General features: G+C 39.0%; 2 protein-coding genes across 3 annotated transcripts; both read left to right on the plus strand.

Moving 5' to 3' along the window:
• Window positions 1–1,096: 1,096 nt before the first annotated feature.
• CHMP5 (charged multivesicular body protein 5) lies at window positions 1,097–9,809 on the plus strand. Its single transcript, XM_042808839.1, has 8 exons — window positions 1,097–1,218; window positions 5,047–5,151; window positions 5,953–5,999; window positions 6,968–7,061; window positions 7,142–7,213; window positions 8,202–8,310; window positions 8,659–8,771; window positions 9,215–9,809. Exons 1-8 carry the CDS (start codon window positions 1,150–1,152, stop codon window positions 9,263–9,265), a joined length of 660 nt encoding a protein of 219 aa, XP_042664773.1. The 5' UTR covers window positions 1,097–1,149; the 3' UTR covers window positions 9,266–9,809.
• A 729-nt stretch (window positions 9,810–10,538) lies between these two features.
• BAG1 (BAG cochaperone 1) lies at window positions 10,539–21,189 on the plus strand. 2 transcript variants are annotated; one of them, XM_042808899.1, is made up of 7 exons: window positions 10,539–10,621; window positions 13,007–13,135; window positions 13,300–13,382; window positions 14,088–14,201; window positions 14,756–14,863; window positions 19,597–19,659; window positions 20,172–21,189. In XM_042808899.1, the coding sequence occupies exons 1-7, from the start codon at window positions 10,579–10,581 to the stop codon at window positions 20,259–20,261; spliced, it is 630 nt and encodes a 209-aa protein (XP_042664833.1). In that variant the 5' UTR covers window positions 10,539–10,578; the 3' UTR covers window positions 20,262–21,189. The 2 variants fall into 2 exon arrangements, with proteins under 2 accessions (XP_042664833.1, XP_042664835.1); XM_042808901.1 differs by having other exon boundaries at window positions 10,586–10,641.
• The last annotated feature ends 1,185 nt before the right edge of the window (window positions 21,190–22,374 follow it).

Raw genomic sequence — 22,374 nt, forward strand, 5'->3', positions numbered from 1 at the left:
CTTGTGTTTTCATGGTATTATTTGGCATATATATGGCATAAGCGGTATCTGATGTGTTAAAATCAACTGATCTTATGAGGAAGATTCTGCTGCTTTTTTTTTTTTTTTTAAATATTAGAAAATAACATTTCAATAATGTTGGAACTTAAATGGTGTTTTTCTAGGAGGGCACAGCAATTTGAAGAAATTAGAATCACTGAATGGTTTGGGTTGGAAGGGACCTTTAAGACACCTAGTTCCAACCTCCCTGCTATAGGCAGGGACACCTCCCTCTCGACCAGGTTGCTCACAGCCCCATCCAGCCTGGCCTTCAGTGCTTCCAGGGAGGGGAAAAAAGGGAAAAGCTGATGCAAGGCTGACATGATATATTTACAGTTACACAGCATGTGGTGTGGGAGGGAACATCTTAGTATACTGTACGGATGCATGGATGTAGATGTATCTTTGAATTTGAATACTTAAAACTATTGGAGCCTGCCTACTGGGTATTTCTGTTAACTGGAATCCTGGTGTGTTAAAAAGTAAGCCTTAGAACATATAAATAATCTCATAAGTATTCCAGTTCTCCCAAAAAGCTCACAATTCCTTCCTTTTCAAATTCAGTGCTGAGAAACATCTTTTAAAGTTGCTTTTGAAATATTTTATTTGGTTGATTGACCAATAGTTATTTGATTTTGATGAAACCACTGATGAAATACAGCATATGCTAAATTATATGTGCATCCACTTCTTACGAAGAAAGCACTTATTTTTCATTACAGTCTTAAATCTATCCTGCATCCTTCCAGATGTTTTGTGTTGAAGAACAATATCCAGCCCTTCACGCCAAGCCCTGAATAAGATTCAGAACAAGTGCAGGTGGGACGTCACCTACAGCTTCAATCCAGCCAACAGCACCAATCCTGCCAGAGAGACGGCTCAAGTTGCGCTGTACCGCGGTGCCCCTTTAAATGGGCTCTGCTTAGCACCGCCCACCCTCCGCACAGCCAATGGGGGTTCGCCGCCCTCCCCGTGTGACCGGAAGTGGTAGCGCTCCTCAGTGCAAGTACTTCCGCCTTTAGCAGAGCGCAGGCGCGAAGTGGGCGCTGTGCTTCCGGGCCGGCGCGATCGTTGTTGCTGCCGTCGCCGAGCCGCAGGCCGACCGCCGCCATGAACCGCTTCTTCGGCAAGGCGAAGCCCAAGGCGCCCCCGCCCAGCCTCACCGACTGCATCGGGACGGTGGGTCCGCGGTCCCGGGCTGGGCGGTTTGCGGAGGGGGGGAATGGGGTCACGGGGGCTGAGGTCGGTGGGAAGCGCTAGGGAACGGGGCCGGGCGCTTGGCGGTGTCAGCTGGGATGTGCCGAGCCAGGGCTGCCCCTGCCCTGCGGTCAGCTTCCGCTGTTAGCAGAGCGTGCTGAGGTGCGTGTCCGGAATGCCGCCAGAACCCACCTGACGCATCGTCATTAACGACTGCGTTTGTCGTCTTGGCGATATGGGCTGAAGGCTGGGAAGTCTGTCTCTTGTAGCAGCCGACTTTGTATTGATATGCGATTTTTCAGGGCTGATTTTGCCAATTCCAAGTTAACGCACGTTTTGTAACGCTGACAGACTCATCTAATAAAAGCAGCCCGATTTAGGTATGGCAGCAGGCTGTATTCCTCTCGGAGCTAGGTCAGTCCAAGTGGATTTTTAGATTGCATACGATTATAACTGAAGCAGCTTCCTTGATAAACAGTGGCAGGAATTTAGGATTTTTCTCTCAGAATGATGATCAGCACCACGACTCACTAGGAGCTGCAAGCTGTCGTGACCTTTTTTTTCAGTTGCCTGTATTTATTATGTTTCCTGTAAATGTAGTTGTATGAGACACCATCTTAACTGAAGAGCAGAGTTTCAGGTTAATCTGTAGTGACTTGGCCACCAACCACAGAATTGTAAAATTGTTTGAGTTAGAGGGGAGTGTTTTTTAAGATGTGAAATCGAGAGCCTGGGTTGGTCAGCTGCTTAGTGCCTTCTCCAAGCACGGGGTGTTTGGTATGAGGAAGTCTGTAAGCCAAGCCATTCCTGATGATATTCCTGAGCTCCATCTTTGCTTTTGTCTGTTTTGACAACATCAGTTTCTGTGGTTGGAACTAAAATTTAGGGCTGGAGGTGTTTAAGGCCAGGTTGGATGGAGCTCTGAGCAGCCTGAGCTGGTGGGCACTGCCCAAAACTGGGGATTGGAACTAGATGACCTTTAAGGCCCCTTCCAACCCAAGCTGTTCTGTGACTGTTTGGCTGTTTCACGTATTAGTAAGCATGGGCAGAAACGTACTTCCTGTTTCAAGTTTGTGAATGAACTTGTCTTCTTCATTTATATGAAGTGAACCATCTATTTGGTAAAATGCTCGCTCTGTTTTCGTAATATTTTTTCATAATATTTAAGATTCTAGAAAGTTAAGCGTGGTTCCTACTAAAGGACTAGGGAGATAAAATGCAAAAAAATAAAAATAAGAAAAGAATTACTATTGAAAGGTATGGTATGAGATATTTGGGGGAAAAAAACCACTTTCTTTAGCATTGTTAAATTCAACAGTTTGAAGATTTGGTGTTGTTTCTGTGTTATTGTTGACTTTTGATATGTTTCACTGCATCTTATCCCATCACTTAATGGTATCCTTTGAAAAAAAAAAAAAAAAAGAAAAAAGGAAAATAGACAACTGTTAAGCAGTGACTATACCTACCTTTGGAATGTTCTTTCCTTTATATACAAAAGTAGTATGACTGACCCCAAGAAAGACAGCATTCAGTACAGCTTTTTTTTTCTTTTTTTTTTTTTTTTCCTGCAGTGCTAGGACAGGCATCACATTAAGGCACCTAACTAGTTGAAGGGTTCTGAATTCAAGGAGCTGATTATGTGGCTACTCTGACTGAAAGCAATTTACTGAAACCCAGGAAGCACTTCTCTCTACTTTTCTGTGCTGTTTGGCTACTGCCGGATTTTTCAGCTGGCTGTGCAGTGCCCTCCTGTCTCCCCTCTTGCTCTCCATGGGCACTTTTCTGCTCTCCCCATTTCTGCTTGCTCTCCTGCTGTGCTTCCAGTGCTTGTCTCGTCACTGCACCCAGTGGCAGATTTTATTGTCCTTGCTGGCTTAGCAGTCAGATGACTCAAAGCTGTCATGAGGCTGGTAGGAGGGATACAGTTCCTACTGTGGCATTGGTGTTCTTTTTACTTCATTGGAAAAAAAAAAAAAAAAAAAAAAAAAATTATTATTTTTAAAGAAGTAAGCATGGAACATGACCTAAAACAAATGGCTCGTAGCTGTGGCAGCAATATTAACATTCAGCCATGTATGTAACATATGTATTTCTATGTACAGAAAAAGCTGTCATTTTGCTTAATAGGTATTTGAGATATCACATTCACTTTTTTGTTTAAATTGGATGCCCTTCTGTTTCCCCTTTTCTGACTGAAGCCAAGGAACCAGCACACTGTACCTAATTTTACACAAGCAGGGATACTGTGTGTGCACGGTACTCAATTTATTTTTAGAAGCTTACTTCCCGTGTACTGTGTGTAATTTTCATGTAGGTGATGGATCAGAGAGCTTGCCTCCATTTCCTGCTTGCACTGGCTCTGAGAATTGCTATAGCCTCTTACCTATGAGCTGATTTGTCCCTGTGCAGAAGGCTGGGTGTGCTCCAACATGTGCTTAACTGATCAAGATTTTGAGGAGGTGCTAGACTTCCAATCTACAAGATTTTAATAATCACAGATGGCTTATTTTCTTGCTAATGAGTGAAGTGCTTGGTATAAAAGAATCTTAATGCAAATCTTTCCATGCCAGATGTGCCCGGTTAGTTGAATCTCTCGTGCAAGGAATATTCCTATCAAATGGCCTGCTCAGAATGCCTCTGGCAAGTGTATGCTGCTGCCATAGAACAGAGGCTTAAAAGGATCATCGAGACACCGAAGTGAATATCTGAATAACTACATGTTTAACCATACTGACAGCAAGGCAGAATTGTAAATTTTCATCGATTGCTCTCAGCTTATGATTGGAATGTGATTATATTCAACCATCCTAGGATGCTTCTTGGGTGACAGTCCACATCGAGCATTTTTATGATGCTGTGAGTGCTGTTAATAGCATCTGTAACCATGTTCAGTTATGTAGAATCATGTTTAACCCTCTTATGCAGTAGGCTGAAAATATTTCCGTAAAAACAGATACGTTGCGTGCGCTGCACCAGGACTTCTAGGGCTGGAGGTCTTTTATGGAGTCATGCAGCTGCCCTCAGGATTTGGAGTAAAATGCACAGTTTGGAGTACTGCCATAGACTTGCTGTTCCCTGGCTTCCTTTGTGGGGAGTGATGAGGAAAGTGAATTTGGCACAAAAGTTTCAGAATCACAGAATGGTCAGGGTTGGAAGGGACCTCAAGGATCATGAATCTCCAATCCGCCTGCCACATGCAGGGCTGCCAACCTCCCCATTTAATACCAGACCAGGCTGCCCAGGGCCCCTTCCAACCTGGCCTTGGACACCTCCACAACCTCTCTGGGCAGCCTGTTTTAGCAAGTTCCAGCAAAAGTTCCAGCTTGTTAAATGTAGCCAGTAATCCAAATATCAAAGAAGAGCTATCTTCTGAAGGGTAATGTTCTCAGCTCACCAAAGGTAAACTTCGAGCCTTGCTGAACACGTCCCTGTGCTTTTTGTGTTCCCTTCTTACCTACCAGCATGCACCTATGTTTTTCTGTTTCAGTTTAGTCCCTGGCATTGCACATTATCACAAATGCCTGAACAGAGACTGTGACTTGATAGGGTATGCAAGGGAGCATCTCAAAATGGTGAGAATGTGTTACAAGGGCAGAGGTTGCTGAAACCTTAGAGTATTTCTTGTCTTCCTTGTAGCAGGTGTTTCTGCTTTCACATTTTCTACAAACTTTAAATTGCTCACAAAATCCTGAGTGAAAAAACAGTTTTTTTGGTAGCATATTCAGACTAAGGCCATTATTTCCTGTACGGTACCTGAATAAAATACTAATGAGTGTTCTGCGTGTTTGTTTTTCATGTCATGTATTAAAGGTGGATAGCAGAGCTGAGTCGATTGACAAGAAAATTGCCAGACTTGATGCTGAACTAGTGAAATATAAGGATCAAATGAAGAAGATGAGAGAGGGGCCTGCGAAGGTAACAAGTTTCTGTGGGATTTAAGCAGCAGAGGATGTGACTCGCACAGCTTGTCATGTAATGGAGTGATTTATCCAGTTCTTCAGGTTTTTAGAAATGTATCTTGTCTTACTGGGAAGGGATGTAAGAACTTGCAGGATTATCTTTATTCTGAATCATCTCTTAGGCACATGTCTTCAAATGGTGTTTTAATTGGTTTTTAACTTTTCCAAAGTGTACTGTAATTCGTCCATCAGAAGTAACTCCATTGCCTCCCTTCTTCCTTTTGTTAACTGAGTCAAGTCTGGTAGAGGCTGTTCTGTTCACCTGTCAAAAGAAAAAGATCTGTGCAATTCAGAAAGGAAGTAGGAAAGCCTGGTTTTGAAAGAGATGAACAGGTAAACAATATCTAATGATAAACGTATCAAATGTTTATTTAGTAATAAACATATCCAGTATAAGTGGTATTGATAAAGTACTATTTTGCAGTATTATTTGATGCCAACTGTTAAGATATGTTTATAAAGATAAAAGTTCTGTTATTTAAGTCTGACTTCATATTCTACTTCTGGAAAAAAAATCAAAAGCCTGACATAAGGAAAGTAGGAAAGCCTGAAAATAGGAAAGATACTAGAAGCATTGCATACAAGCCTGCTTTGTTGATCATTGATGCAGGGTTGTGCTCTAAAAGTGACTACTGCTAAACTGTACATTAGTCACTGGGGACTCTCAGAAAATTTAAATTGAATGTATTAGGCTTAACAGTATAATGCAAAGTAAAGTAAAATGCTTTGCCTAATATGTGGATATTCTGTCTTTCAGAATACAGTGAAACAGAAAGCATTGAGAGTGTTAAAGCAGAAGCGAATGTAAGTTTTCATTTGGCATCACTAAAGGCTGGTTTGTTAAAGGAGAGTGGCGTACTTCCATTTTTCTTTTCAATACTGTTGCTTCTGAGCATCCTCAAAAGAGAAATGCTGAGCAAGCTAGTCAGCCCTTCAAAACCATATTACAGATTTTCTGTCAGCATAGCTGTGCCTAATTTGTATGTTAACATATAAATTTGGACTGGGATAAGCTGACCTACACCTGCTAATCACTGAAGACGTGCTTGGCTTGTGAACTTTCTAAAAGAGATAAAGCCTATTTTTATATCACTGATTACTCTAAATCGTGTACTTTCTGATCTTGCTTTGGTTAACTGAAAATTTTTCTGTTCTGTGTGGATACCCTTTAGGATTTCAGCAAATTTAGCTCATGTAATTGTATCTATGCAAAAAAACCACACATGAGTGTAGTAGGCAATCCTATGGTCCAGCCCGGACTAGTATATTGTCTTGGAAAGTGTTGGAAGATGGGGGAGAATGTTGGAACTGTGTGTGGTCTGTGTACAGGGGTTCTTCACTGGAATATATTATTGCCCTGAATAGCAAGTCTTTATGTTTAACCTGGCCTGCTTTACATTCTTGATTAGGTAGTACTTTAGCCTTGAGAAGAACTATTATTTGCTTTAAAATTTTTTTTTGGGGGGGAAGGGGGTTAGAGGTAAGTTTCCTTTTTCCGCTCTATTCCCACCTCTCCTCTCTGCCCCAACAAAACTTCAGTGCAGAGCCTTTGTGGATTGGACAACCTGCATCTCTTCCATTAGTAAGCCATGGTGTTCATCTCCATCCTACAGTGATTCAGATTTTCATGATAACCTCACCAATACCATCAGTTAAAACAGAAGCTTAATTCAGAAGCAGCTTTATTAACTTCTTCAGAATGGTTTTTTTTTTTTTTTTTGTGGCAATAAATAGAGGTGTTTCAGCACTGTTATTTGCATCATTTTTAACAGGTATGAACAACAGCGGGATAATCTAGCACAGCAGTCTTTTAATATGGAGCAAGCTAATTACACCATCCAGGCACTGAAGGATACAAAAACAACGGTACCAGTATCTTAGTCTCACATTTATTTAATTTTGTGTATTGCTTCATCAGATACAAGCATATTATTTGATCATTCTAGGTTGATGCAATGAAACTGGGAGTGAAAGAAATGAAGAAAGCTTACAAGCAAGTGAAAATTGATCAAATTGAGGTAAGCTTACTATAGTTAAATTATTAAAGAATAGAAATGGTGCACTGAAATAATAATATATTTATTTTTCATTGGACTGCCATCTTAATTCCTTCCTTATTGCTCTGGTACTGCAGTTGTCGTCCTTCTACTGATTGTTGTTTCCATGCTGAGTTCACCTGTAATCTCCTTTCTTTTCCTTAGCACTTCAGCATAAATATTGGTGATACTTCCTGCTGTAGCTTCTTTGGCCTCCTTTTTTCTCCTTATGTTGCTGCTCTTACATGCAGATTAGTCCTTTGCTCCCCCTCCCTCATGCCAGTGCCAAGCTTAAAAAAAAAAACACTTCAAAATGATCTGTGTGACCTAGCCCTGCCTTTAGAAAATGCATCTTAGAAAGATAAGAACTTAAAATATAATTTCAAGTATGCTGTACTTAAACTCTTATCAAATGTCAGTATTTAATACCTCTAAGCTCCCTTTCCTATGCTGATTTTATTTATAGCCTACATTGTAAACCTTTAGTAAGTATTGGTTCCTTACTTGTACCTAAGTACAATGCCATGGGTATGCTGATATATTTCCTCAATTTTGCTGTGGCACAGCTTAGGCTAGTCCTTAGATCTACTGTTTCCTGGTTTTCAACATAACTCTGAGCTTTGGGTAACGTAGTAGAGGCTTTCAGTTCACCCTGAAGAATATTAATTGTCATACTTTGTGTGGATGAATTGCCACCTACGCTCCCCATTAAAACAGAAAAACAAGGTTTTGCGGAGATGTAGTTGCAGGGTTCCTCTTTCTGCCTGATATATTATTTACTATAATTTTAATAGTAATCAAATAGTATTGAATGTGTGTCTCTTGACTTTTATTGACACTGCTTCAAAAACTGATTTAAGAAGTAAAAATAATTATTTTGTATGCTAGAACTATTAAACAATTGATTAAGCTCCAACTAATTTAACTGAAACCATTGCATGTGGACTGTTGAAATTATTTGCTGCTCCAGGACATACAAGATCAGTTGGAGGATATGATGGAAGAAGCCAATGAAGTCCAGGAAGCACTGAGTCGTAGCTATGGAACACCAGAGATTGATGAAGATGATTTGGAAGCAGGTGAGGAAGGTGGAGGGGGAAGTGACATTTTAATTTCACTACCCAAATACTGAAAAGTCTTTAGAAAATAGAACCACAAAAAACTCCACTCCAGCATAAAAGCTACATTTACTGTAAGAGCAATAATAAATGGGCAGACCTGAAAGGGGTACTGATAGGATGCTACAGTGAAAAACAGAATGTTGTCTTTGAGTGTGAGCAAGTCTTTGTGTATCCCTGATTAGCAGCTAAATAAGGAACATCAGGATAAATTGAAGCATTCAGTATGAATTGTGTTTCTCTTTAATTTTTCCGTTTTGCAAAAGGATTTTCTTACCTGATTTTTCAACCAAAATAATTAAATTTCAGAACTGGATGCGTTAGGTGATGAGCTTTTAGCTGATGAAGACAACTCCTACTTAGATGAAGCTGCTTCTGCCCCAGCAATTCCAGAGGGCACACCTGTTGATACAAAAAACAAAGTGAGTCCTTTCCTCCTTGAAGCCAATTACTTTTTTGTTGTTGTTATACTTAATGGAATTTATGTGGGTGGCTTGATTTTTGACTCCAATATTTTGGACAAAAACGATACTTCATGTCTTGTGTGATTTGGATGCTGCATATATATATTTTTTTATACTTCAAAGAGCTAAAACATCATTTTCTAAGTGCTATCTGATAACACCACAGGTAAAATTTAAAGGTACCACTACAGCTCTTAGTGTAATTATTCTTATAAATAAATAGACAAAATGTTTTCTTCTGTTTTTGGGGCTTACTGTAGCTTACTACTGAGAATGCTTTTATTTTGATTCCAATGATGTCACCATGACAACTAGAGATATACTGCTTTATAAAACATATGAACTTACGCAATATATTGTGACGGGTGGAGATCTCATTGAGATTTCTTTTTTTCATACAGGATGGTGTATTGGTGGATGAATTTGGATTGCCAAAGATTCCTGCAACGTAAATGTTTCAAAAGCACAATGTATATAATGAACTCCACTTTAGAAATCAAGACTTTTTTTTTTTTTCTTTTTTGGTAAATCCTGGAGAACTTGTCCTTCCAGTGCAACCTTAATATCACTACATCCTAGAATGCAATATGGCTGGTGATGGTCTTTCTTTGAAGAAAGTTGTTCTACTACTGACTTTTCTATTAATGGAAAAATGTGGCACAGTTTCCTTCAGTGGAAGCAAACAGTCTAAAAGTTTTTGATTTCTTGTGTCTTATGGACAAAATAATATGTAAAGAATAGTGGTGGCTGTTTATAGTGGAGGTTTGCTTTGATTTTTGTATTGTTTCTCTTTCTTGAAACTAAGATTGTACGTTGCTGCTTTTTCTCTGTAAAATATCTTCCTTATTACTATACTTATTTGATAAAAAGAGTCAAAAACATTTTTAAACTACTTCAGTTTGGAGACTTTTATGCTATTGTACTCGTAACCTTGAAAGCTGTGTCAAATAGGGTTGTCATTATGTATTGAACTTAGACATAAAATCACTTAGATTAGCTGAGTCTATTGTGTGGTATTTGTAGTAATGGTCTTAGCCTGTCCTGTTCTCTTTGCTGTATGCTGCTTGAGCTCAGCCCTGACAGTGATGGAGGCTGGCTCCAGCCCCAAAAGCACCCAGTGCTTTAGCAAGGCTGCACTCACACAAGGCTTGCTTTTGCCATGGTTCTCCTCCTGACAGGAGTTACTCAGCAACTAATTATGGTCAGATTTTTGGGTAGTCCTGTGTGGAGACAGGAGTTGGACTCAATGATCCTTATTGGTGCCTTCCAACTCAGGCTATTCTATCATTTTATGAATTAGTCTCCTAGCAATTAATAATCACATAAAAACTTCTTTCTCCCATTAGCTCACCAGTTGTGAGCATGAGACTGCTGTAACGCTGAAGATGAGTTCTCACACCGTGAGCTAAACCTTGATTTGATAGAAAAGCTAATTTGTAAAGCCACGCTTGGGTGCACAAACATCCGTACAGAGTCAGCTCTGGCCAGCAACAGGTGCTTTTTACAGAGCAGCGTGGAGCTGCAGTCGTAAGCCGGGAATGCCGCATTCCTGCGCGCAGGTTACAGCAGGGCTGCTCTCCCACCACGCACAGCCTCCACCGCCGGGCAACATGGCGGAGTGAGAGCCTGCCTCTCACTGCGTACTCCCGGAAGTGACGTCACTCGTCAGCTAGACGGTGTTGAGAGCGGGGCCTCGGGCGGAAGTGACGCAATATTGGTGCGACTGGGCCGGTGCCCGCCGACGACTGCTCTGTGGCGGTGCGAGATGGCGGTTCCCGGAGCCCCCGTTACTGTTACCGTCACGTACAGTAAGAGTCGCCCGGGGATGGTGGGTGTGGGGTGTGCGTGTCTTGCTTCTATCGTTAGCAGCCGACCGGCTGGGCGGGATGGGGGCGGCCCAGAGCGGCTGCGGGCTGTGGTGGGGGACTCCGAGGCCTGCAGGAGGGAGGGAATGGCCGAGTGCTACTGCGGCTTGCTGCAGGTGGCACGGCTGCCCTTGTCAGAGGGCGTGGAGCGAGGATCTCTTCTAGTAGCAGTCTCCCTCTAAATAGTATTTGTCAGAGCTGAAGTCGGTGCTGTATAGTAAATGCAGTGCTACCTGATGGGCTCTCATAGAATGGCTTGGAAGGGACTACAAGGATCATCGAGTTCCTGTGGCAGGGCTCCCAACCTCCAGATCTGGTATAGACCAGGCTGCCCAGAGCTCCATCCAACCCGGTCTTCAATACCTCCAGGGATGGGGCATCCACTGCCTCTCTGGGCAGCCTATTCCAGCATCTCACCACTCTCTGTGTAAAGAACTTCCCCCTGATATCCACTGTGTTTGATGGAATGAGTGTATGGATTTCAGGTTAGGGAGATACGATATTGCAAAGAAAAAGGTGAGAGAATATTTTTATCTTTCCAGTTGTTATCTGGTAATTATTTAGTTATTAGTTAATAGAAAGCATCCTTTATCTGCAACTGCAGCTTCTGGCAGTTTTTGTATTAACGTTGTGAGTGAGTATAGGGAGAGGTGGAATTAAGGAGTAAGAAAGAAAACAACAGCACAACCATGTGTATCACTTCACCAGTAGAAGATACTGGATTGAAGCGTAAAGATCTTGGAAACATGCCTTAGTTCTTTTAAATTGGTATCATTGTTTACTTATAAGCTGTGATAACCATTTCTAACCCATGTTGATTTCATTCTTGTGTGGTAGATGGTAGATGGTAGAGTTTTTCTTGCGGTCTGTCCAAAGTAGTTTTCATGATTTATTTTTCAAAGTGTTTCTGTTGCAAGGTGAACTTCAGCTGTTCTCTTCCTCGTTTCTGTTTTTTATTTTTCCTCAAATGCTGATAGTCACAGCCTTTTACACAAGGAAGCTGCTTGTTTCACAGCAATCTTCTGAAACGCAACAAGATCAGGACTGAAAAGTTCCGTTTATTGATGTGTTGTTGGCTTTCTTTGTTCATATGTTTTTCCTCCAAACAAACAGGGAAGAAGGTCTGTCTATGGAAAATATTTCAGAGTATCTTACTGTGATTTTTGAGCTTAAAACCATTTTGGAGTTTAAAAATACTATTAGAGGCGTTTGCAAGTTTTTATTCCCCAGTGTAGCTTTATGTGTGACCCTTGGTAGGCTGGAGCACTTTAAAATTAGTATTTTTAATGCCCTTCTTTGCAGAAGATTAATGTACTTCAAGTTAGTGTCATAAGAATAGTTTTCTTTCTAGTGTTTGTTCTGGAGCTTTCTTTTCCTGTAAATTTAATTTCCGTTTTAATTTCCCCCGCACCCAATGGTGGCTGATTCCTGTGGGTACTTTCAAATTGACTGACCTTGAATGTGTGGGAGCAGAGGGTTGTGGAAAGGTTTCTGTTGTGATGCAGAGATTAATAGACATCTTCCTTGTGGTTTTTTTTTTTTTTTTTTTTTTTTTTTCCTCTGAGATCTTCCCGCTGTTTGTGTGCAAGTAATTTAGGGAGCGTAGGATGTGCCGCTAGCGAGAGGTGACGTATAGGATGAGATTTCGCAAGGTGGCTAAGGCTGCGTAGCAATGGTATTACGGGCAAAAATAATCTTTGGACTGTGAGAATTCTTTCAGATGGAGAGGAGACAGCGTAGGGATTGCTTGCCTTTTGTAAAGACTAGGGAGCAAAGGAAGTGATAAATCATCTCTGGTTCCCCGGGATTTACAACGTCAGAAGTTGCCTAGAAGTAGGGCATTAAAGAGGTGAAGAAGGTGTGGGCTTTTGTGCTTTAACCTGTGGGACATTTAGACCACGTGCACTGTTTAAAATTAGATGGGAAATGGTATGGAGAAGGACCACTGTGCCAATAGAATACTTCCAATTCAATTCTTCAGGTTATTAGAAAGTATGAGAAAGTTTTCAGCTGAGGTGAGTCACTTTAAGAGGAAGGAGTTCAACAGAACAGCAGTAGTTATGGCACTGAGAGACATGGCTTAGTGATGGGACTTGGTAGGTCAGGTTGATGGTTGGACTTGATGATCTCAAAGATCTTTTCAACCCAGGTGATTTCTATGATTCTAAGAATACTTTCATTTAAGATTAAAATTATGTGTAGGAACCACTGATTAGAGAATTTTCTACATTATGGGAAATACATATTAGAAACTGTTTTCCTGTGATATTTTCTCGATAGTAAGTATCACTTATTTTACCCATTATATTATTTTATTTATTTTATTAGGTAATGAAAAACACAATATTCAGGTTGCTTCTCAACAGGAAGATGGTGAGCCTACGCTGCAAGACATGGCTGTGCTTATAGAACAAGTCACTGGTGTTCCAGTTTCTTTTCAGAAACTTATATACAAAGGTAATTTATAAATCTGTTGGTTTTTATAAGAAACAGTAGGTTTCATCTTAGTCACTTGCAGGTGTCCTTGTTTTGAATGTCTTTAAAAAGATGTTTGTATGGCACTAACTACAATTAGTAATGTTTTGACTGTTTTTTTTCCCCCTCCCTTCCTTTCCATTTAGGGAAATCTCTGAAAGAATTGGAACAGCCATTGTCAGCACTTGGTGTTAAAAATGGTTGCAAAGTCATGTTGATTGGGAAAAGGGTTAGTGTTACTTTCAGAATTGCTTTTTTTTTTTTTTTTTTTTTTCCATACGTCATCCTAATTTCTGTTAATGGTTCAGCTCCTGAACAGATACTGGTTACAGCATAAAAGTAATCTTGTTTACCTACTCACAAACCTGAGTTCAGTCTTCCGTTGTACTGCAAATAATGCTGCAGTATGTTTCTGAAATTGCATTATTGGCAGGCTTGTGCTGAGTTTGATCTTTGTCACTGCTCATGAACCTCCCATCCACTGGGAGGTCCACTTCTGCCCATTTCATTTTTCTGATGGGAAAAAAAAAACAACTGTTGGTACTGAATTTGCTGGATTGTTTCCAGCAAAAAGATCTGTGAGTAGCTTTATCAAGTAAAGTATGAGGTAATATCACCTGATCTGTAAGTTACTTCTATTTACAAGATGCTGAAAAATCTGCAGCAGAAAAATTGCTTGTGCTTTACGTCTTCCCTTCAAATTTGTATCATTAAATGTGTTTATATATGTCGCCACATTTACTGTATCTGTTATCAAGTTTTGGGAGAAGCTTATATGATAGGTGCTAAATTATGGAAAGGATAGCCACAGTGCAGTGTATATTTTAAGTCAACAAAAACCTTTGTGTCTCTTACCACTGTTGTTGCTGCTCTTTAGCTGCCTAGTGATTCTATTTGTTCCATAGTTGTGAATATTATACTTTTGAATACACAGAATAGTCCAGAAGAAGAAGCTGAATTAAAGAAGTTAAAAGATCTGGAGAAGTCAGTGGAGCAAATAGCTAACAAGTTAGAGGAAATTAATAAAGAGTTCACAAGTATCCAGAAGGTATGCCAGCTTTGTGTCCTTTTCTGTCTTTGTAAAATTGTTTTACAGGTATATACTTAAAAAAAACAAAACAAAACAAAAAACCAACAAAATGATAACAACAAAAACAAAAAAAAGCTTGCTTAAGTTTTTGAGTAGTCAGTAATAGGCTGCTCCACTTAGCTGTCCTTGGAGAAAATAGATATTTTTTTGCTGAATTCCAAATGTCATTTTTGAGTTTCTGAAATGGAGAGGTATATAGCAGTGTTTGGAAAAAGGTAAATATTGTATCTTATTGAATAAATGTTATTTGTAGGTCTTGAAAAATGGAACATTTCTTTTATAGTTCAAAGAAAAATGCCTGTTACTTCGAGTTTTGTTTAACCTAAAAGGAAATATTACAGATTTTACTGGTTGATTTTATACATTGATAGAGTACAGATTGAGATGGGAGTTCCTTTTGTACCTGAAACTACAATAAAATATGTTTTTTGCTGTGTTGTGTCAACAGATTTTTCGAGGCTGAGCATTCTGTAAGGTGTGGAATGATTTTTTTCCCTTTTTTTCTTTATCAGGGATTTTTAGCAAAGGATCTCCAAGCAGAAGCTCTAAAACAGCTGGACAAGAGGATAAAAGGAACTGCAGAGCAGTTCATGAAGATCCTGGAACAGGTTGATGCCATTGTAAGTAAATGACCACAGAAAAGAATCAAAACCAAACAGAATTTTAAGAGTGCATCTTTCTTGTAAATTATTTGATATTTTAAAATATGAACTAATTCATTTTGGCTTTCAAAAATAGTTAATTGGCTTGCAATTCTTTTCTTTGATAACCAGCTCTTGCTCCTGTATGTGTCCATAAGACTTCTTGGCAACATCTATTTGTAAGTGGTGGCCTTAATTCCTATGTATCCATCCCCATTCTACAGAAAACCTTCTTTTGAGGCAGCCTGTTGAGGTGACATGAAATGGGTATCTTTCATTCAAGTTCTACTCTTTTAGCTTGTCTTGGCAAACTTTACTAGTAAACTTTATGATAACAGTGTGATTATCTATCTACTCATATTCTTTCTAGTACTGGTCAGGGGACTTCCAGGTTTAGTACAAGATTTTGGAAGTCTTATAACCATCTTTAGGGAATAATGGAGTCCCTGTGGCTCAGTTTTGTCTCTTGTGGAAATCGTGGAAACTTCTGAGAAATTTCTATGCAATCTTGTAGATATGTGTAGTTGAATGGAATCTTGCAGCCATTCAGTGTACTGATACTAGACCAGGTCAGATGAACAGACCACCAACTTTATGGAAGATCTCTTAGACTTACTGTAGCTGTGCAACATACAGAGGTAGCAGCACGGAATGGTGGTGAGGTATGTGTGAGCAGTAAATGGACTCTACTAAGGTTAAAAAAAAAAAAAAAAAAAAAAGCAGAAGAATGTAAATATTTTGGAAAGTAGTTTGTCTACAACTAGGAGTTTTGTCTATGTTTTATAGTTGGTTTATACAGTATTTAATATTCCTTTTGTTAATCAAGAAAAAAGCAAATCCTGGCAAGTGTCTCGAGTATTATTCATGATATAGGTGTGCTGGAGATTCAGTCAGCATGGCTGTTTTTTTAGCAGAGACTGAGCTATTTTCTAATGACACAGAAGCATCAGTGCTTTGTGGAAAGCAAACAAATCAGCTGCTCACACTGTAAATGTTTCGGTTTGTTTATTTGGCAGAATTGTTGGGAAAGCTTTTTGAGGTGTCTGTCATACGTCCTTTGCATTGATCAGAAACATGGAGCTTGATACAAAATGAAGTTTGCGTGGTTACAGAGAGCCAAGGATGAGAAAGCAAGCATTTTATTTTTATCTGTTCTAAAAGTGTTATCTTACTGTCAGCAGGCAAACTCATTAATTAGGGGAGCTGAGTTTGGCACCTTTTTACTAGGGTCCATGTCTGTACAGATTGTGAATTTGAAAGGTGTGCTCAGCTAAGAAATGTCAGAAGTAGTTGGGTTGTTGTACAGTACTGGAGTGGGACTAAAATATGGTGTCACTGCCAAAAGTGTGAAAACATAGCCTTGAAGTAGCTCAGTCTTGAAGCTTTTGGGTACAGTAGGTGTAACTTACACGTTTTAATGTTTGTTTAAAATGGCTACTGCTTCTACAGTAAGAGGGGTGGAGGGATCCTGTGAATGTCTAACAGATTGGGCCTTTCCATAAGCTGCAGATGTTTGAAGGATTTTATTATTATTCAGGAGGAACACTAGTTTGGTCTTGTTCAGCACTTGGTTTGTCTCTTTGCATCACCAGAAATGCATTTATTTTAGCAACTGGAGCATCTGGTCAAGGAGTAAAAATCAAATCACGCTGCTAATTAAAGATCTCAAGGGAACACAGAAAATGTTTGACTTGACCACAGTTAAAAAAAAAAAAAAAAAAAAAAAAAAAAAAAAAAAAAAAAAAACCCACCCAAAACTGAAAAGTTTCTTCATGAATAAAAGCTTTTCTGAGATTATTAGGGAAATTTGAAATGGCAGACATGACACTACTTACTTCTTATGATCCTCCTTTAATTTACATGAAGTCTGACATCAATATTGCAGTCTGAGAGATGAGATTACTTTGTTATCATGATGATGTGTTCATTAATGACAGATGTGGAATCCAGAACACTGCAGAGAAACAGTGTTCATACAAGTGAAAAAAACCTATTCTGAAATGCAAGACACTCATAGCTACGTTCTGGTGGCTCATGCTCCTTGAGGATTATTTGAGTTATAATTCCTCTGTAAGCCTTACTTAAATTACCATTCTGTTCTGATGAAGCTTTTTGCAGTCTCCTCGTTCCTGCTAATACTAAATTGACATTTCAAAGATTGAAAGAAGGAAATACTCCACAACTAATATAATTGTGCTGTTAACATGCAATTTGCTGGCTTCTGTGAAGTTCTGTCACTTACACTGGGAATGATGAGAATTTATTACTAAATCTTTGAATATATTTGGGTAAATGAATATTGGATAAGCTTTTCATAATAGTAATTCTTAAATCTTGTAGTATGAATCATAAGCCTGAAATCAAAGCCTTGGGAGAAATTTTTTTCTGAAGCATAAGAAGCATAAAAATACTGTCATCTCTTCAGTGAAAGCAGAGCTACCTTGTTACCATTTGTGCATTCACAAATAAAGCAAGCTGCCATTTAATGGCTTGTTTTAAAGAAGCTGCTGTTTACTTAGATGAGAAAGCTTCAGAGTTAACAAATTGTGCTTACCCAATGTACTGATCTGTTTAATTTTAAATTTAAAAACGGAAGGACTGGTACTCAATTCAAACAAACCAACAAGCTATGCACTAAAATACTGAAATACATTGTTTTGGAGTTCTGAAAGAAACTAAGAAAAACGACGACACCGAAAGTGATGTTACATAGGGTGTCAGCAAAAATCCTTGTTTACAACTGATCAGCATCGGTGATGTGTGGTAGTTTTGGTAGTATCCTGAAAATAGCCTGTGGGACAGGATTAAGGTAGTGTGCATCAACTATGTTCTTTATGCTGTTTCTTGTGATTGTTTCATCATCATAAAAGTGAATTGTGTTGTTGAAAACAAACAGAAAATAGGATTTTTTGTGTGGTTACGGGGTGTCATTTCTAAGATCTCTTACGATGTCTCATATAACCTTGTAATATTTTTAATCTTTGTTTTCCTCTGTGAAAGCTCTAAATACTCCAAAGGCCTTCATTATTGTTTATGAATTAGAACTAGTGTTTGAAGAGTAGTCACACACAGCATTAAACTAACCTTTTCAAATGTTTTGAAATGTCTCAGGAGCATTCAGTTTCTGAAAGAAAACATCTTACAGGATCTTTTCACAATGTCCTGCTTATTGGGAGGAGATTTAATGTGCTGCAGTGAACAAAGTCTTAACTATAGTACACAGTGCTAGAAAATAGAGTTGTAAAGAGCAGTTTAGCTTGTAAAATGAATAGTGTGAAAGCATTGTGCTTTCAAAAATTCTCATTTTAGGCTATTGTAACTATTGTTGAAAATGTGACAACAATTTCTGAAACCATTTCATGCTGTAATTCTGAAGGATATAAGATGACAGAACATATGAAGAAAGGATTGTAGGCAGAACAGGCTCCTGTAGGAGAATTTACATTTTGAATGACTGTAAGAGACTATCCTGGACTTAACCTGATAACTTACTTTCAAAGGTGCTTCTTGAATAAGAGCATTATATTTCTAAGAATGTTCATGCAAGTTTGATAAGAATAATCTGTATGGATGTTCTACTTGTTTGAATAAAAAACCAACAGCATAAACCTGAGTGCTTTTTGCACCAACACCCCAATTTACCAAAACAGTTTAACAAAACAACCAAGCACCTAACAATTGCTGAGCTGATGTTACATGAGCATGCTGGGTGGAAGGAGTGTGGAAAGTGATGCAGTTTGAATTAAATTAAGAGCTGTCAGCACGTAACACTTCACATCTGCTACCTTCCATGAATAAATTGCAGAGAATAGCAGACATGCAGTTAAGCAGACTGCCAATGCCTGTGTTACTGGTGACGTGTTCTAATTCTAGCAAGTGATTGAGTTAATGTGTTTGTAAGAAATTAATCCATTTTAATAGTCTGTAAACAAAATGAATTTGATGCTCAGCAGGAGTTAACATGTGCCAGAGTAGACGGAAGCGGTGTATATACAAGAAAGACAGAGAGCTGTTGGAGAGGGTCCAGAGGAGAGCCACAAAGATGATCAGGGGACTGGAGCACCTCCCCTACAAAGGCAGGCTTGTTCAGCCTGGAGAAAAGAAGGCTGCAGGGTGACCTCATTGCAGCCTTTCAGTAGCTAAAGGGAGCCTACAAACAGGAGGGGAATCAACTCTTTGAAAGGGTTGACAACTGCAGGACAAGGGGAAATGGTTTTAAGTTGAGGGAGAGAAGATTTAGGTTGGATGTCAGGAGGGAAATTCTTTACAGAGAGAGTGGTGAGGTGCTGGAACAGGCTGCCCAGAGAGGTTGTGGATGCCCCGTCCCTGGAGGTGTTCAAGGCCAGGTTGGATGGGGCCCTGGGCAGCCTGGTCTAGTATGAAATGGGGAGGTGGGTGGCAGGGGGTTTGGGGATTCATGATCCTTGAGGTCCCTTCCAACCCTGGCCATTCTGATTCTGTAATTACTGCTTTATGTTACCTGAAGATGTGGTAGATTTGCTAGCTCAGCTGTTTACAGTCAGCATTCTGTATCCCTCGTTTTCTGAATTCATGATTTTTAAGTCCTTGTGTAATTATCTTCACTGTGCAGGCATGGTGTTTTCAAGATGCCTGTTGAGAGGATTCAGATCTTTAAATACATACAGTCTTTGCAGTATGTCTAATATGTTAGCTTCAACATTAAGTACATCAGCTTGTTTATTTTATTGCAGAATCTGCCAGAGAACTTCAATGACTGCAGACTGAAAAAGAAGGGATTGGTGAAAAGGGTTCAGGTGAGTTTTCTTTCTTTTTCTTTTATCCCCTCCTTCTTCTTTATTACTGCTGGACACTTGTGTATCAGTGAAGATGGGGGTTCATGTTGACTTGGAGTCTTGAGAAATAGATTCATCTTTGATTTAATGACAACTTACTTTAGCTTTTGACTGAGAGTGATCGTCCCTCCCAACTGTGGCTACAGAACTGTGGCTATGTATTTTAGGAAGGATTTTAAAAGTGCAAACCCGTCTGAAGCTTTGTGATTCTTACTGTTGATTATGAACTTTAACTCAAATAGCTCAGTGGTTGGACCAGTGAGGTTTCTTTATCAAGCCCTGTGTTTCTGCTAGATTCTGAGTAAATGGAATTATTAAAAGTAAAAAATGAAAACTGACCACCAGAAGGTGGTCACTGAATTGGCATCTTCATATTTATGACGGAAACTTTAGTTTCTGTTCTTAAGAAGCAGTCTACCATTGCTGTAATTACATCCTCTGTAACACTTTTTTTTTTTAATTATTATTTTCAGGCTTTTCTTGCCCAGTGTGATACTATTGAAGGAAATATTGGACAAGAAATGGACAAGCTACAGTCAAAGAACTTGGCACTGGCAGAATGAGGCATTACCCTTCATAATTAGGAAACATAATTGCTCTATGAGCAAGAAGAAAGTTTGCTCTTTGTTTTGGAGCACATATTCAGCTTTTTTGTTTTTTTTTAAAGCCCAGTCTTTTAGACTGGAAGTAGTCAATTATTTCTTGCTGGTTGTCTTGTTTGCCACTTGGTTAGGCCTACTGTTTTGAAAAGAAAATCCTTCCTGAAGAATTGCAGAAATAATCTTTGTGGTGAATTATGTATCTTATGGACAATTGTTTAGTTAACTATGTAACAGAGTTTGCAATGATGGGCAATATTTTCTGATATGTTTTTGAATTTATTTACAACTGAAATGAAAGAAGGTCTATAACCATATAAGTGCCATATGTTGCAATTTTAGGACTTCAACTTGATTGAAAAAACACTGAGACAATATCTGGGAAAGTTCAACATTATAGTAGACGGTTCAGAGCAATAAGAAAAACCCTCCACATTTATATTACTTAATGTTTGTATGCATTTATAAATATAAGGAAGCTTGACTATAAGGGAGTCGTACCTATTTTAGCCTTAAATTGTCATAATAAATGGAATGTACTGTAACATATATGGTACTGAATTCTGAATGGTGCTTTAAGTTGTTAATGAGCTTGATACAAGTGTACATGTTTATTTACATGTAATTCTGATGTACTGTGTCTTTTATAGCTTATTCTGATTGTTTTTTTTTCTTGATAGGGATTGAAATGAGATCACATGCTGCTTATGCACAAATGGGGCACTTAAAACAAGGTATAACTAAGGAGCTGTTTTGAAAGGTTCTTTATTTTTTTCTGGTTTCACTGAATTCATCGCGCTATATTTATTGGAAAGATTGCAGTGATTATTCTGCTATGGTAACTAGTAAATTTTTATAGAATGTTACAAAGTGGCATAAATTTGTTTTAACAGTGCTGTGTGAGAATCAGTCATAACCTCAGTCACATTGTGATACGTGCTATGCTTTGCCTTCTGTGTTAGCTTAAAAAAAAACAAACAACAAAACAAAACAAAAACCATAAGCTTTTGCTTGAGATAACACATTTCAGTGGGGGCAGCCAACTGTGCTTGCAGCTGTCAGTCAGAGCCCACAGCTGATGTAACTACAGTAGGAGTTGTTTTTTTCACTGATGCTTCTGATAGATTATGGCATTGGCTGGTGAAATATTGACTGCACTGAGCCTGTTTCTGTTTTTAAAAACAAACAAACAAACAAACAAAAAAACAACCACCACAAAAACAACAAAACAAACACACACAAAAAGACCGCAACAAAACATTTGAGCTCATAAGCAAAAAACTAAGCTTTATAACTTATTAGAAGTTAAAGTGTTTCTTTGGTATTTGTAATTGGAGGAACATTTTAGTGTAAAATGCCATTGAATGAATGGATATCCACATGTTAAAAAGGTTCACTTGTGTTCTGAAAATGTCTTTTGGCCTTACTAAGATTGGAGTTGCTGTATTGCTGTTAACCGCTTTCTTCAAGGTTGTAGTTTTTGCATTTAAAACTCTGTCTTTAGCATTTGTGGAAGACTTCAAGGCCTAAGTTCTTTCTAAGTTTTACTATCTGGAGTTAGAGAATGATATGTTTGGTGAGTGTGCATTTTTTTCCTAGGCCTGCTGTTCTGGTCCTGCTGTATTTTCCCAACATTTCAAGGTTACAGGGAGGAACAGTTAGTTGTAGCCATTTTTTGTGAAGCCCTAACTTGGTGCTTCTGGGCCAGATTTAGCCGACTCTTAAACCTCCAGCATCATTGTTGCTTAAATCAGAGGATACAAACTTACCCACTTTGTTGTGATGCAAAGGATCCACACCTTCTCAAATAGGTGTGCTCTAATGCATTGAACTTTTACAGAAAAGCATTCTTGTCTGCCCATGAAGAGAAATGGGAGCTGTGGGCATGGCTAGCAATGTCTTCTACTTCTGCTTGATATTTTTCTCTCAGGTAAGAACATAGCATCACCTTTTCAATCTTTCCATCAATGGAAAAGGCTACTGGCTTCAGCTGTTTTCCATCTCTCCTACCCAGAAGTTGCTGTTTCTGGAGATGTGTTTGCATGAGGGTGTCCTTAAGCCATGTGGGCTAACTGAA

Source organism: Centrocercus urophasianus, unplaced genomic scaffold (assembly GCF_019232065.1).
Source record: "Centrocercus urophasianus isolate 14NV4802_14NV808 unplaced genomic scaffold, USGS_Curo_1.0 seq_11, whole genome shotgun sequence".
In the NCBI taxonomy this organism is placed as follows: Eukaryota; Metazoa; Chordata; class Aves; order Galliformes; family Phasianidae; genus Centrocercus; species Centrocercus urophasianus.

Coding starts and splice junctions, on each gene's coding strand:
- CHMP5 (XM_042808839.1), top strand. CDS start 1,150: ATGAACCGCTTCTTCGGCAAGGCGAAGCCCAAGGCGCCCCCGCCCAGC. Junction 5,152..5,952: donor TGAGAGAGGGGCCTGCGAAG/GTAACAAGTTTC, acceptor TCTGTCTTTCAG/AATACAGTGAAACAGAAAGC. Junction 8,311..8,658: donor TGAAGATGATTTGGAAGCAG/GTGAGGAAGGTG, acceptor ATTAAATTTCAG/AACTGGATGCGTTAGGTGAT.
- BAG1 (XM_042808899.1), top strand. CDS start 10,579: ATGGCGGTTCCCGGAGCCCCCGTTACTGTTACCGTCACGTACA. Junction 13,383..14,087: donor TCATGTTGATTGGGAAAAGG/GTTAGTGTTACT, acceptor TTGAATACACAG/AATAGTCCAGAAGAAGAAGC. Junction 14,864..19,596: donor TGGAACAGGTTGATGCCATT/GTAAGTAAATGA, acceptor ATTTTATTGCAG/AATCTGCCAGAGAACTTCAA.